At 37.2% G+C, this 17,097-nt stretch overlaps 1 protein-coding gene across 2 annotated transcripts in view; it reads right to left on the reverse strand.

The window, feature by feature from the left end:
* LOC130435364 (FERM domain-containing protein 5) overlaps positions 1-15,965 on the reverse strand; it is an 84,232-nt gene extending 68,267 nt beyond the window's left edge. For both annotated transcript variants that reach the window (XM_056765945.1, XM_056765944.1), the window contains exon 1: positions 15,651-15,965. In XM_056765945.1, coding sequence (XP_056621923.1) covers positions 15,651-15,752 — 102 coding nt within the window. In that variant the 5' untranslated portion in view covers positions 15,753-15,965. The remainder of the gene's footprint in view (positions 1-15,650) is intronic.
* Between the last annotated feature and the right edge of the window lie 1,132 nt (positions 15,966-17,097).

Genomic DNA, 17,097 nt, shown 5'->3' on the forward strand with positions numbered 1-17,097 from the left:
AGGGAATACGTGTCTGAGAGACGGGGAGATGCAATTGTTTCATTTTACAATATAGGTTGTTTTAACAGAAATACAAATTAAGTTTAAAGCTAAATTGATATTATATATTTGTAACAAAGATTTCAGACTTTCATTTCATTTATGCATATCAGTTGTTTCAGCATTATGATAAAATGATGCATGCGTTAAAGGGGTAGTTCACCTTCAAAATTAAAATTCTGTTATCATTCACACGCCCTCTTGTCATTTCAAACCTGTATGACTTTCTTTCCTCTGTAGAACACAAAAGAAAAATGTTGGTGACAGAACAGCACCGCTCCCCATTCAGTTCTGTTGTAAGGACACAAAACCAATGCAAGTGAATGGGGGGCTGTTAACAACATTCTTCAAAATATCTCCTTTTGTGTTCTTCAGAAGAAAGAAAGTCATCCATGTTTGAAATTACAAGGATTTTCATTTTGAAGATGGAACTACTCCTATAATGTAAAAGGTCCACTAAATTCATGGAAACAAACTGTTAAAAGGAACCGATTCATTAATAATATTTTAAGACTAGAATAACATCTTGTACTGTATGTTAAAAAAGTACAATCAAAATATGTCCGCCTCATAGATATCTAACGCACAACATTTTGCATCTACACGTTAACTTACTCTCATCAGAGCAGCAGAAGTTGAAAACTTACTTATAATTTGTAAAATATCTACAGTGGACTATCAGTAAAAACGAGTTACCTTCTTATTTAGCTTTTCCTATAAAGCATCTCAGAGATGAGCCTCTGGCTGTGTGTGTTCTAGTGCAGCACAGCAGTGCTACTGGAGATACTCATCTACCTTTGTTGATTTGAAAAGATGATTTCTGCTCGCCCGGCTTTCTGCACGCCCAATCAGTAGCAGCTAATTTTACCCCCTACAGCTCGCGTCCACTTTGAAATCCCCCCTCCGGGCTTCAACCACCTTGTTAAGACTTTTGAGACGGCACTCAAGCTCATGAATATGACCAACAAGCCATGTCGAAATGTTAATCTTGCTTTTTAATAAAAGCTATTTTCCATTTTCAGACACAGTCGAAGTGCTGGATAAATGATCTCGGGAAAAAAATGCTCTCGGTTTTATTCTCCAGTTCCTACTGTACAGTAGGCTATATCATGTCTTCATCTGTCTTCTTTTTTCACTTGTGTACCTGTCATAAGTGCCACTAATGCATTTACAAATGTACTTTATGACCTTGAGAAACCAGCCCTACTTGTAGTCAAAAATATGCTGTGTTTTAGATCACAGTCCCTTATCAGCAAGTGCTTCCTGGCTAATCGACATCATCAGAAATACAGCATTTTTTGCTGGTGAACAACATGGTTACACCAGCTAAACTGCCACTAACCACCATTAACCTGACCGGATCGATAAGTAAATCCATGCTGATCCATGTGATCCTTACATATAACTACCTTTCGTTAATGCACATCTCAGTTTATGCTTCATTACATTTCATTTTATCTTATACATTATACATGTTAACATCCCTTTTGAAATAAACAAAGTCTGTTTGTCAATTTAAGAATTCACAAAAAACTGAATTCTTACATTTTGATTTATGTAGACCGTATAAAATCGTCACATTGAATGAAATCAAACTCTATTGAAACATTACCTATCCTCACTATAATTACTATTCCCATAACAATCCACAAGGCACAATGCAATTTTAATAACAACGGTTATCAATACTCCAGAAGAGCACAAACAGGTTGAAACACAACCTTCCCTGTGGATCTGAGGAATAGAAACAATGGGCTGCTACAATAATAAAGCAGACATAGTGGTCGAATGTTTTCCTTCTGTGTTATACCGCCGGGCTGTTGAATGCTTTAATCTGATTGGCTGACTAACGTTCCATTATTTTTCATTTAAACGCATACCTACGAAGAAGTTCAAGATCTTTCAACCGAATTACAGTTCAATATCACTGCGCCAAGTTGTAACATGAAAATGTTTATGCTGTAGCCTTCTGTCTACCACTTTATACGGATTTAACAAAAGGTAAGTGTTACTTTCGTTGACGTAAACTAAGACAAAAACTATTCGTTAACGACATGTTTTCACTAACGAAAACGAGACGATAACTAAATAAAAATGATTGCATTATGACAAAAACTGTAATAAAAATATACTGTCATTTTTTGCAACTAATAAAAAGAGAAGAAAATATTCTTCCAAACGCGAGTGATTTACATGTTAAGTCAATGCAAAGACGCGATAGACTTACTTGCAGCGCGAATAGCGTGAATTGTGCGTTCGCGTGAGTTAAAAAATTTGAACTTTGGCGAAAATTGGCGCCGCGTAAACCAATCAGGAGCTTGCTCTAGTATTGATGTGATTATGATGTTGCTAGTGGAGGCAAAAATCAGAAACAACAATGAAGGACATAATCATCGTTGCTGTATGTGGATACCTGGAGCTGTTCGATACATCTTACTTTTATCGAAACAGAAATAAAAAAGGATCTTGCGATTTGACGTGCGAATGAAGCGAGTAAACTCAAAATGTCCAAGCGTCCAACAACGCGCGAATAGTGCGATTCATTCGCTCAAGTCGCGTTTGGTCTGAACACACAGTATAGCAAAGACAGTGCGGCAGCTATTTTCTTCAAAGATGCATGTCATGAGCCAATAGCGTTTGAGTTTGAGAGCGTTCAGAGCGTTTCATTGGTTGAATAAACTGCATTAATACGCCCTACTTAACGAGTCATTTGAGTCAAATGAGATTGAATGAACTGGAACATGTCGTTCATGGTCTAATGTTCTGTGTTCTAACAATTCATATCTAATTACTGTTTTTTTTCTGAAAAAATAAACCAATGACCTGGTTTAATTTCGTTCTAAGGTGAAGTAAATTATATCAAAACAGTTGAAACTTTGTACGGATGATTTAATTACACAAAGTAAATGATTTACATTTAAGCATTTGGCAGATGCTTTTATTCAAAGCAACTTACATTGCATTATCCTATACATTTGTTTCCTATGTGCAATCCTTTGGTATCAAACGCATTACCTTGTCGTTGTTAATGCCATGCTCTTACAACTGAGCTGCCGGAAAGCTATACCATTTCGATTTTAGTAGACTAAATATAATGTATATTTAGTCGACTAAAATATTTTTCATATTTTGTTCATATGGGGTTGACTAAAATGTGTCTAAATCAAAATTTGCTGTCAAAATTAACACTGGTAAACTGTAATGTTCTATTTATTTTAAACTTGCAGGTTCACATTTTAAATGTTTAAATTTCTATGAATTTTGATTGGCTGTAAATGTTCTATTTTCAGCTGAATTTTTTTTATTTGAAAGTGATCTTAATGATAATCCATTTCTGTATTGTTATATATTCTCTACACTTTATCTTTATAGTTAATGTCCTTGCTGTAAACGTGCCTTTACGCTTTAAAGTATAAAAATAACTAAACAATGAAGCCACCTAGCAACCATCCATTCAAAAATCAAGTATTATAAATATTGAATATCTCATAATGTAAAGTATGTGGAGTATGTCTTGCCATCATAGTAAGATTATTATTAGCAAATGCAGTTTGAGAAAACACACATTTCTACAAATGATCAAAACAATTGTTTTGTGACAAATCTCAATATAAATATAAATCTGTCCTCCCACACACTATTTTGTGCTCTTCCTCTCTCTCTGCACTCTGGTGTAATCCTGCTGTTCAGTCACAACGTGTTTTTCACGGCAGCCAATAGCATCACCCCTGCATTATGACAAGGGGAAACACCAGCCATGCACTAGTGAGGTTGCTTTTCATGAAACATTCAGACCTAGCACACATTTTAATCTTTAATAACCTCACAGTAGCAACAGTGTGGAATGATCTGGTAGCAAACTGTGACAGCAAACGGCTACATCCACACATCCACAAACAAATCCACATGTGACATACAACACACACATGTCTTAACATCATGCTGTGTAGGTTTAACTGAGGAACTAGTAAAGAATAATCCAGTGCTTTAAACATATGCCATGTGCATTCATAACAGACTGTGTGTAAGCGTCTTCAGCAGCACTGGGACAATGACAGCGCAATTCTGTGCCTGGATAGCAGCAACGCATTGTTCGTCTGAGCAAACCGTCTCTCTCCTTAATGTCTCCTAATGTAACAGTTCATCCAATAGCTTTTTCTTAAAGTTTTCTGTAAGTACCTGAGCACCCTTTCCAAGTAATTTTCCTTTTTTTAAATGTGTAATATTTTACCAAACATCTTAGCCAAACCCATGTGGTCACTGAGTAAATTCCATCAAGTTTTAACAACATCCTTTAAAGACCTCTAGTTTTAGGTCAATTAAATGTTAAAGATGGGGTAAAATGCCATTTAATGAATTCTGACTTCTTTACACTGATAAACTTGCTGGCTTCTCATGCTCGACTTGTTAAAAAACGAGTAGTAGTATTTCTGTGCTCGATACACTACACCAGAACTCTAACTTGTTTCGGAAAGTTTTTATAAATCTGGAATCCTGTTTCGAGACAGTAATCCTATTCCTCTAATTGGCCGTTCTCCCGGAAAAGCACGCCTATGCCTCATGCAGCGAGCAAAAGAGCACGCCCACATGCTAGCGTGAGAGAAAGAGCATGCCCACGCATCAACCAGCCAGCGTGAGAAAGACCACGCCCATAACTGAGCTTCACTCGGCTGACGGAAATTTAGCTGTGTTTGTTTGCTCACTGCATTTCGGTGATGAATGTTATATTACCAATGGATATAACGCTAGATTTGAAGGCTCATTTGAAACTGATAGATGCCGCCATCCCATCGCTCAAAGTCAAGATGCCGGACATAAAAAGCACGCTGTAAGTCAAACTAAGTCATATCATTTGTCTGTGTTTTGTTGGCAATCAGCGCGTATGTGCATAATGTAAACAACATGAAGGGATAATGCGATTATGTATTCTACATCCAAAGGCAAAGCACAGTAACTGCACATTTGGTCAAAATTTTGTAATGGTCTACAACAGGCTTTGTGACATCTGCTCTGTACTGTGACAAAGTCTCTTGCTTCAATCTTGACAGCTTTAGAATATTAAACAGACATTAGCTTACCTTCTCCATTGAAGCCAATATCCACTCTGACACTCGTAATGATAATCCGATATATAATTGTGTTGATGTTCGTCGATTCGGACATCTTTTAGGCAGATAATCCAATTTTAGTGACAAGGGTTACTCCCCCAAAAGCTTTCTGGCTCTGGTAAAGTTATTGTTATGCGCAATTAGCTAACAATAGCTGCACGTGCACCCGGCATCAACAGAAGTAGTTGTCAATCCACCTTTCTTCTTCTTCTTGATTAATGACGAATACCTCCTCAGGTCATGTTCGCCACCTGCAGGCTATTGGATATCAAATTTAATTTACAATGGCGATGAGTCTGAATTTTAAAAATCAATCCGCCTGTGTTTGCAATCCACAATTTCAAAACCACGTTAGATCACATGATTGAGACATATAAAGTCAGCCTTAATTGCCAACTCAAAACAATGGATGCAACCGCTTTTATGATTATAGATTTGATTTCATAATCAGTAAATATAACAGAAACGTTAGTTTAATTAGTGTCCAGTCATTTTTGTTCAATAATAATTATCTGCTTTTCAACTGTCATTGCAAATCAGTTTGGGGGATTTTACAGATAGCTATGAAACAGAAAGAGAAAAACTTTGTGATTAAAGGAGCGTTGCGACAAGATGACTCCTAATCTTGAAGCTTATTTTTGAGCAATTTTAACATTCCCAACGAGCAAACATCAATAGAATTATTAAAGTTATTTTAAACAATTAACATGTAGTAAGAAACACAAGAAGAAAGCTGGATGAGCATTTAGTTTGTAGATACTAAACTTTGCTTTTGCAATAGTGTTTTAGTTGTGTAGGGTCATCCAAAGGCAGAGTGCAGTATCTGCATTTTGGTGGTCAAAGGTCATATCAGTGGTCGTGGTTTTTATTTATAAAAAAATCGTCCTAATAAGGCATTACATGAATGCATTACCACTATCTACCCACAACACGTTTTACTGGCTGCTGTAAAAAATTTAAAGGCATTTTTCTCAGTTTCAGTCTTTGCGTAGTTACTGCAATTAGATCGATGCGGACACGGGATGAACTATCATGAGGCTCGTGTGTATGTTGCGTTGCAATCTATGGATGAAACTTGAGTTCTTGGGGAAAACGGAGGTCTTAGGGATGTTTAACTTCCTGAGGGCGAGTAATTAATGGTACAACTTTCATTTTTGGTCATTTCCCCTTTAAGTAATGCAGATTCCCATGAAAAACCTGACACTAAGTTTGCTCTTGCCAACTAGTATTTATAAACAAGTTGCACAGCATTTCAACAGAGTTAGTTTACACTATCACAAGACTATAGGGTTAGTAAGAACGCAAACATTGACTGTTCATGTCAAATAAAGTTTAGATCGAAGCATTAGACTTGCATGCTAAAATAGAGCAACTATATAAAGAGCTCCTGACACGAAATAAGAGTTTACAAAGAAGCACCAAAAGAAAGACTTTAACCAATACAATTGAAGACAGCATGGTCTGCTCTCAGGGTTGGCCAATGAAACAAGTCAAGTCTTCTCAAAAGAGAAGAACCAACCAATGAAATCAGCAGCATTAAATTACAGAAATTCCAGCAGCGAGTAACCTAGACACATTCCTTTCACACAGGCACGACATGAAAATAAAGAAATGGCAAAGGACACGAGGAGCATTTTATATGCCTCGAATTTCTATAAGCGTTTAAACACAAAACCTCAGAGGGGTTGAACAGAAACATCAGTCGGGACGAGCAGCCAGCGTGGGAAAGTGAGAATGTGGTCAGGTGCTGGTGGGAGAAGGATGATGAGGTCTTTGTACGATGAACTGCCACGTTCATCCACACTACTGGCAGTTTTCCATTTCAAGCCTCTGTTGAGAAAGGTCAACGTGAGAACAACAAGATTCCATCTATTTATTTGCAGTGTAAGCTGGACCATTTGTCTATTCTTCCCGTGTGTGCAGGGGGATATTCAAACTATTAGCTGACACTTTGGCCTGTTGGGGAGTCAGCCTGGCAACGGTTAAGAACTCTGATAACGTGTGTATGAGTACACCTTTGCTATTGAATCAACTTCCTGCAATGCATTAACTGCTCAACATTCAATACAAGCTTTTCATTCTTGGTTTGTTAAAGAAATTTTCGTAGAATAGTATAGTATTTGGTAAAATAAAATGTATTTTCATCACTAATTGCATTTTTTTCATTAGTGCGTTAATATGATTGAAGCTGGGTGCTTTGGGATTTACCTTTTTTAGTGAAGAAGTATATTAAATATGTAAGAAAAGGATATTGTTTACAATAAAAATAGAACAAAATAAAATATTGATATATGTTGGTAAAAACATTTGTATTTTACTTTTTGTCATTAATTAATTTTGTGTGATAATATGAATGAAGCTGAATACTCAGGCTTTACCTTTTCCACTTACGATTTATTTAAAATATGTTATTGAAAAGTATATTGTTTATGAGAAGATGAATTAAAAAAATACAATTAAAATAATAGTGAGAAAAGTGCTCAACCTGTCCAATAATTTGAAAATGTTTCTTAGATCACCTTGTATTATTTAATGAAAGCAATGAGATCCGGTCCTAATGCTATAAAAGTCCTTTTAAATCCTTTAAAAATCTCCAAAATTCTTATTTCCATCTTTAAATTAATAAAGGTAGACCTTTGGATCTTCAAACTATGCATGCCTGTTGCATCCTACAAAAAAATAAATATAGACCTTCATACATGCCTGTGGGATCCTACAGAAAATTTAAGAACTCATAAGACAGCAATAAGTAGCTTTACAAGCTCCACTTTATCCATGACAGCTGTCTAAGTGTTCAGATTGGAGATCTTCACTTTTCAAGTGTAGCTTCTTTCAGCAAGTAGGCATCTTTCATATATTCTGCACACAAGTTTTACTGCTGGGACTGATAAGTAAAAAAGGTAAATACGAAAAAGAAACATCCCACTTATAGCCTGAGCCGTTCAAAATAAAGCTCCTTAAAGGGCCAGGGATTATTATGAGTGAGAGTTCACTACTTAAGACCTCTTCAAACTCCCACATATAGGAACACACGAACACAGTGCACACACATGCTACAGTCACATCAGGCTTGAATCTTTGAGCCATCCAGCGCACACTCACACACGCTGGTAGTCAAACCAGCGAAGATTATAGAGCCATTAATTTCCTTCATCATCCTCTCGTAAGATGATTTCTGATGTGGAGGAGCAGCCCACATCAGGAAAAGCAGCAGTAAATCAGGCCCCGAACCTATTTTCGAAACAGGATTACAATCATCAGAGGCTTTATGAATGTGAAAGTGGGGCACAAATCACTGATTCTCAGGTATTGCGTAAAGCAGAACCAATTGGTGGGTTAAATACAATTTTGAGCCGAAGGTCAACAAAGTATAGATGTCAAAGCACCATGAATCACAGTTTAATTCTAATGTTGCTTTTGGGATCATAGATAGTGCCTTGTTTTTTAACAGACCCTGTAAAAAGCTTTCTAATTGTGATTGAGCTCAGCACAAACACCACGGGATCGTTCACCTAGAAATAACACTGCAACAGTCGAGACCAAATCCTTTTTCTTCCATGAAATGGCTCTTGAAACATTTTTCTCACCACATCACATTGCATCATGATTGAGTGCATTTGCAATAAGAGCCAATTAGAGATCTGTGCTATACTACACAAGAAACCATAAGCACAGATACCCGCACAGAATCACAGGAATATGAAGGCTGAAAGCTTTGTTATCACGCTGTAGGCTAAGAGATAACAGATCAGGTCTTGTTATGATTCGGAAACATCTCAAATTCACAAGGGACCAATCCAAGGGCGTTGGTTTGCTTTTACGGTAAAATGTTTTACCTCCATGAAATTGCCTGTTACAGTTGATCAGATGCTCTTGTTTGGATTGAATGTTTGTTCAAGCAATAAGCCATGAAAGGCTCACGCTGTAACTTCCCTGTAACTGTGGTAAAATCAGAGTAAGGCGTAGAAAAATTGTGGTAAATTTGTCCAAAATGTATAGAAGAGAGTTTTTGAAATTGTTGTCTCAGTCCGCTTGGTTACAACTGGCGCACGTTGTTCCATAGGGAACAATGACCTTTTCAGTCAAGATGCACCTAGGATTACGGTTCACCACGTGAATTATTAACACTACATTATACATCAACAACCAAAAATGGGACGGGCTTCAAGCTATACGTTTTAGGCTACATCCACAAATATGAAACAAAAAATAAAGTCAACTTTTGCACTTACTCAAGGCTTTTGATCACAGACACACTCAACAAAGCTCAGCTGTAGCGCTGTCGTTTTTTGTAAACATATTGTTAACGTTTGATGACAAATTATCTGAGCCTGGGAGGAGTAGTGGCTTACCTGGCTCAGAGCCATTGGGAGAGAGAGTTGCGTCAACTCCGTGGACTCCAATGGAACAGTTTTTTGACAGCAATGGCGGATCATGGAGCCTCTCAATAGTCCCGGAAGTTACAATTAAAGGCTGCAGCAAAACAGACCAATTGTGATAAACTTTTAACCAATTTAAGATGCAAGTCATGTAATTAATAAAAAATAGAAAGAAATAAAGCACTTGAAGAGGAAGCATAACTTCCTGGAACTATCTGGAAGCTCCATGAATCACGTAAGCGCGAACTTCCATTAAGGCAACTCTCTCTCTCTCAACGGCTATGACCTGGCTGCGATTTTAGTAGACATACGTTCTCACCCAGTGTGCATATAGTCTATTGTAAACAACGACTTACTCCACCCATCACTTTCGAAGCACTACATTGCTGACGCAGAACTAAGATGTTGTCACGTTTTTGCTAATTTGCCTAAGGAGATTACGTATTTACAAAACGTGTTTGTCTGTTTTGGGCTACAATATGGTGAATTCCATGCAAGGGAACCCACAGTTTATGTAGATAGAAATAGCTCATTCTAAGGTAAGCAAAAACATAACGTTTCATTAAGATCTTAAGTTTATACACCTTTGAACACCTAGTTATGCATATAATATTGCATTTCTATAATAGAACCTCTTAAATATTACACACATTGCACCTTTAAATTTAATTAACAGTAAAAAATGACAGTGCAGGATAGTACATGCATAGGTTTATAACAACCTTAACCGCACAAATACTTCATTATTTGTGTTTGTGCCTAGACGACAATCGCATTTACGTGACTGTGTGCTAATTTGTGATTCACCTCTCCCGTTCTCCCCCACACAGACTCACACAAACACGCCACTCATGATCTCACAGTTAACAGCAGCCTGGCCGCGCTTGCCTGGGCGCTTTTTTACTGTGACCTGGAGATGTGAGATGATTGTAAATTGCCTGCAATCACTGAGAACAACAGTGAGGGATGCAAAAGTGCTGCAGGCTCAGAAAAATTCATACAGCCTCCGCAAGGACGACTTACGATGATCGCTCACTATCTTGCAGATACTGTATAGAGATGATGCATAATTCATGGCAGCACAACTTCTAGGAACATAGTAGCTAATGCAGATCATTTATTTTCATTTTAGGTTCATTTTGATTATTTTATCAAGAAGATGCATTTAAAGGAACAGTTTGCCCAAGAATGAAAAATTCTGTCTTCATTTACTCACCCTCGAGTTGTTCAAAATCTATGTAAATGTCTTTATTTTGATGAAAACAGAGAAAGATATTTGGAAGAAAGCCTGTAACCAAATAGTTATTGGCCACCATTTACTGCCATAGTAGGAAAATTTGCTTTATAAATTTCTTGGTTCTGTTGAACACAAAAGAAGATATTTTGAAGAATGTATGAAAGCAAAGAGATATGGGGCACTTTTGACCACCATTGTCATTTTTTCTACTATGGTAGTCAATGGTGGCCAAGAACTGTTTGGTTACAAACATTCTTTCAAATATCTTTCTCTGTGTTCATCAGATTAAAGTAGGGCTGAAACGATTAGTCGACATTGTCGACAATAAAAAATTGTCGACAAATATTCTTGTTGTCGAGTAGTCGTTTGATTACGTGACTTAATTTAAGGGCCTGCAATAACAAAATTTGACCGCTACGGCACTGTAGCGCTAGAGTGTAATGCAGCCTTCCTGAATGCTATCGCAGTAGAAGGACACGCAGCGAGAATAATGGCGGAGTACAAACGAATGCGAACAAGTAAAGTGTGGGAAAAATTTACCAAATTGAAAACAACAAAATGCGGTTGTGTAATGCAAGCAAGGCGGAACTTGACTTTTTTACATCCTTGTTTCCTTTTAAGAGTATTTAAAAGGAAACATCCCGGAGAATGAGCAGAAGAGAGGCGAGTGTCCTCAATCTAGACCTAACTAACTAATATAGCGATAAATCTTTTTATGAGAGAATGCAATAATAACAGTAATGATAATAACAACAATAATCATATAATTACAGTTATGTTTTTATTTGTTTTGCAAAGTAAAAAGCTTTGATCGAGTTTAAAAGTCAAGCCTGTTTTGATTATTATAACACTATTAGGTATTACATGAGCGGAACATCCTTATAAGAGAGGGAAGTTAAGTGATAGGAGTCTTATATCTTGACTTTATTTTAAAATATTTTCTTCTGTTTCTTGCTCTTTTTCATTAACTCTTTCACCGACATGATTGATGATTTATCTCTTCATTAAAAAAACCGGTTCCCCGCCAAACGAGTTATAACGGCAATCAGTGGTTATACTGCTGTACAGCAGGTGGCGCTGTTATACACTTTTCGGAAAATACAGAAATCTAGAACCTAAGTTTATTTCTTATCGGTTTTTAATGATTGTTCTGAATGTAATCTGTGCGGAATCTTTGACAAAAAAAACGAATTGACTCAAAATTATCTTTTAATCAAAGTGATGCATTATTAAAGAAACCTACCCACATGTAAGGAGTTATAAAAAAAAGTTCAAATCAAGATTGAAGAATACGGTTTCCTTTGTTTAAAAGCAGAGGCTGTGTTCTTTCATTGGACATATTGTTTGTCCATATATTCTTCACAGAAAATGTACTGTGAGCCATCAAAGTTTGGTTAAAATGTAAAAAAACGCTTGCGTAGGCTGGCAACTTTTTTTTGAAAGGCTGACAGGGAGAGAGTTAACATTTTAAAAAAATGCCTTTAATGTACCTGCTTTATTTATTTGTATTTAAAAGTTTCAAGAGAGAGAGTATTTGTGTGATTCAAGTTGAACAGAATCAGCAAACTTAAAGAGAGTAACCAGTAGGTTCAAGTTCATTAAAACAAATTTCAAAAGCTGAATTGATTTTATTCATTACGTAAATTATCTATAACTCAATGTTTTAACTAGTTGCTGAATAATTATTAAAAACGTACTGATTAGTCATTTAAATAATAGCCGATTAGTCGATAAATCGATCTAATAATCGTTCGATTAGTCGACTATCAAAATAATCGTTTGTTGCAGCCCTAGATTAAAGAAATGTATACAAATGTGGGACAACTCGAGAGTGAGTAAATGATGACAGGATTTTTACTTTTTGGTGAACTGTACCTTTAAGAGCTGTTCATTCAACACAATCTTCAAATATGAATGGTAGAAGTATGAGTAATTGTGGAACAGTTAACACAAGGGGTTAATTTAATAAAGCTATTGAATGTAAAGCAAGTTTGCAATAATACTAAAAATGTAAAGTGTAACATATATAACCCAATTACAAAATGTGCACAGTCAGCGTTGTGCAGCTTCGGTGTGCTACACATATACTTTTTCAACATCTTTGCAGCATCAGTTGAGCAAAGTCCAAAAGATAAATGGGAAATGATTACAATTTCCACTCCATCTATTTCCGACCAAAGAAAATACACAAGCTTCAGCACAATTCCCAACCAGATCCCCACTGGAGAGCTTTAAAGCAAACTATCAGCTTGTGATGAAAGCACTTCCTGTAGGGACTGAATCTCAGCATAGTGGGAACAAGATATTTGGGGTAAAGAGGGAGGGAATAATGGAGAGAATAAAAGGGTGACCTAGTTCCTCCTTTCACCAGCTCCGTCCCCCGCCTAGGTGTCCTGAAACCCAGAGGGCGAGCTGGCAGGCCTACAACCAGCATAGAGGGATCAACGAAGGGCAGAAAGGACGTCAAACAATAACTGCGTACTATCAACCCCTCCTGCCCGAGCTGGAGGGCGGACTGTTCCCTGGCCACATCCTTGCAGCGAGAGAAAGTAAATCTGGTAGGCTGCTCTGTCACAGCTTCTCCATTACGTCACTGTGTTAGACAACACACGAGCTGCCGCTGCACACGGCACACCTGCTGCTGGACCGACTCCAGCTCCATATCAACCCTGCTGCTCACCTACCTGCCTGAGACTCTTTACAGAATCGCACAGACCGAATAGAAGAAAGCACATCTAGATTTCTCTGCAAAACATTATTTTTGTGGTTTTAATATGGCATGAAAGCACAAAAGGAGCTTTAAAGGGATAGTTCCCCTAAAATGAGAATTCCCTCATCTTTGTTCCACCCTCATGTCAAATCTGTATGAAATTCTTTCTTCCGGACATTGCAAAAGATATTTTGAAGAATGTTGGTGAAGAATGTTGGTAACCAAATAACATGACATTGACTTCCATTGAACGGACACAAAACCACTCAGACATTTCTCAAAATATCTTCAATTTTGTACCACAGAAGAAAAAAATCATACTGGTTTGTAAATGAGTGTATTAATGATGACAGAAATCTGTAAACTTCAAATAACAAAAGTGAATAAAAAATTAAATATAAGGTATTTTTTAACAATGTGTGGCATCTACTATACATTTATCACTCAGAGACCACAAAATAATAAAACGTTTACACAAAACTGTTATTGTAAAAATTCTAAATGTTATGATATATTATATAAAGAAGGTATATTCAGTTCTTCATATAAGACTCTGATATTTCACGGATGGAAAAATGTCTCGAGTTACAAATAAATATAACACTGGCAAGAAAATATTTACTCAGCATCTTTGCTCTGACTTTCCAACATATTTTCTTACTTAACACATATTTTCCATGTTACTAAAAAAGTAATCAATATCCCAACAATCTTAAAATATCAACAGGTCATAAAAAATAAGCTTGCGTTTGTCATAAAGGCTGTTTAAAGGTTCACTCAGGTGGCTCTTGAAAATTGTCTTGGGAATTCCTTCTAATAACACATAATGACTTTCTTGATGTGTTGAAACCGTATGAAAACCCTGAGGGAGTGCGTGTTTCATCCAGGAGCCGACGTCCTCCAGGACTTCTGAAGCCTTAGAAACAGTACGCTGTGAGATTGACTGTAATGGAAAGAGATCTGCGGTCTCCCGTTTCAATTCAAGCTACACATGAAACAACAACAATCCTCAGACAAACAGTTCCAACGAGGAAAAAATGAACCAACACTCTCAGAGGCATGCCTATTTCTCTTATAAAAAGAATGCATGTTTTAGGCCTGTATCTTATGTTTTTTCATCCTTTTTGCTTTTTTTAGAAGTTGTCTACATGATTAGTAAAGATGGCCTCCTGCCGGTTAATGTCGAACCTTCTATATCAAGACCACAGATCACTGACAAAAATCTGCAAGTTAAACTTAGTAAGAGTGAAAAAATAAGCAAGGCTATATTTCACTCACACTTTTCATCGGTGAACAACAGCCCTCCTTTAATCTGGAGGATTTTGTGCTCTTCTGTACAGCCAGTGATGCTTAAGGCAATCCTCTACGCTACTCAACTAAACTGCTTGATTTACAAGTGCCCAAGGGGCAGCTTTGGAGAATAAACTGTGCATTGTTAATGGATGAGTTACGTTGACATCATGCCAAAATCCATCCAAAATTTCTGGATCTGGAGCTGTTCTAATAAATTCAAAATGAACTCGGAAACGGGACGTGTGCTTTGAACAAATTGAGATTGAAATCAGGTCCTCTTGCCTTGACTGTGGTTTATGAGAGCTTTGCTGGCGCCTAATGTTTGATGGACCAGCCAAGATTCTGAGTGAGGCTGATGATGTGCAAGTCAAAGTAACAACATATTTTCTTTTACCGCAATTTTAAAACTACCCCATCATATCTGCTTATACTTTCACATTTATCCATAAAATGTGCTTTTATCCATCTCCTACACATGATAGGCTAAATGGTGCAGAAAAGATCTAAAACACATTTCGTTGAGGCTGATTAGTGTATATACAACACGTCGTTTTGCATTTAAATAAACAGGTCACGCTGCTCACAATAATATTTACATTCCAGTATAGTTGCAGCACTTCTGTGGGATGCTCACAGCTCGAGACACGCAACACATCAACAATAGTCACGAGGACAAAACAAGCCCAATATTTGCCAAAAATGCTAAATCTACGCTGCTAGACAAATCACACGACCACAGAGATGCAGTGATGAAAGCGGCACGTTTTGTGCTTTTGGGGGGATGCTGTGTGCACCTGCTATTAAAGCCCACTGCGCACGCATCCACGAGCCACCAACAAAAGGTCTGCGGTCGATGCTTTACAGCAGGTGTTGGTGAGACTGACCTGAATGGTGCAGGTATACTCCGTATCATCCAGCAGACGGACGGTACACAGGTATTCTCTCTCCAGGTTTCTGACGCTGCCACTCATCAGCCGACTCAACATCTTCTCAACGCGAGATCGCCGGTCTGCGTCCGGGACCAGAACAATAAACTCGAGCAATGTCACATTGACCAAACTCTCCGGTCGCCCAAGTGAAACACGTCAAGCGAAGTCGAGATCATCTTTATCCTGAGCTCTTGTTTTGGATGAGTGTTTTATTTTGTTATCGCGAACAGGTTCCTTCAGCCCGCATCCACGGTCCGGATTAAGTCGCTGTGGTTACGAGCAGACAGTTGCAGCCCGACTGTTAACCATTCACCGCTTGATATTTGAGCAGGTGGGCGGGCTCAACGTCGCTGATTGACACTCTATCCAGCCAGTGGAAAGGCTTTCCAAATCGGAACGCGTTCGAAGCGAACAATGAAAGATTGGGATGCTGTGGCGACTAGAGAGTCTTTGGGTGTCACTTGCATTCATTACGAGATTGGACAAAGGATTTTAGATGGGGGTTAAAATACAAAGGGCTGTAGTCGTCTAGTAGCCAGAATACACTACACGACTTTTAAAATCTGGACAGATTTTTTTTAACTAGACATCACACACTTGCAGACTTTTTGAAAGTTTCAAATAGAAACACACTAACTGATCAAACCTGCAGACTGGAAGAGACTTTCTACAACAAATCCAGACTATAAATCTGGGCAAAATCTGAGCAAAAGTCTCGTGTTGTATTTTAGCCTTTAAGATTTTTAAAAACAAGACATCATACACTTGCAGACATTTTGAACCTTTAGATAGAAAAAAATGACACGCTCAAATCTGCAGACTGGGACAGTTTTTCACTCAAAGACTCAAAAATCGGAGCAAAAGTCTTGCAGTGTATTCCAGTTAGTTGCATTAACTTAAAACAGGAAATTATTAATGATTAAAAAAACTAGGAAGAATGTTTGCTCTAGTTCAATTGCCCACCAAAAATAAGAAGAAAGTATATGCCAATTGTTCACCTATAATGTTTTTTTAATATAATTTATTCACCTATTCATTAATTTATAAAACCTGTACTTTCTTTCAACTACAATACACAAATGTTTTTTTAAAGATTGTCAGTTACCAACAAATACTACTACTTTGGACACGCAACACCACATGACAATTCTTAAATTATATTTTGTGTATTGTAGTTGAAAGAAAGTCGTACAGGTACCCTGTACAGGTTTAGAACAACTTGAGGGTGAGTAAATCATAATAATTTTTTATTTTTATTTTTGAGTGAACTATTCCTTCAACAGTAGCCTATATATATATATATATATATATATATACACTGTATGTTTAGAATGTAATAAATGTATATGTTTTTTGCTTATTGTCTGTGCTTCTTCAATCTTCAATTTAAGCTTCAAATAAT

Source organism: Triplophysa dalaica, chromosome 14 (assembly GCF_015846415.1).
Source record: "Triplophysa dalaica isolate WHDGS20190420 chromosome 14, ASM1584641v1, whole genome shotgun sequence".
Lineage (NCBI taxonomy): Eukaryota > Metazoa > Chordata > Actinopteri > Cypriniformes > Nemacheilidae > Triplophysa > Triplophysa dalaica.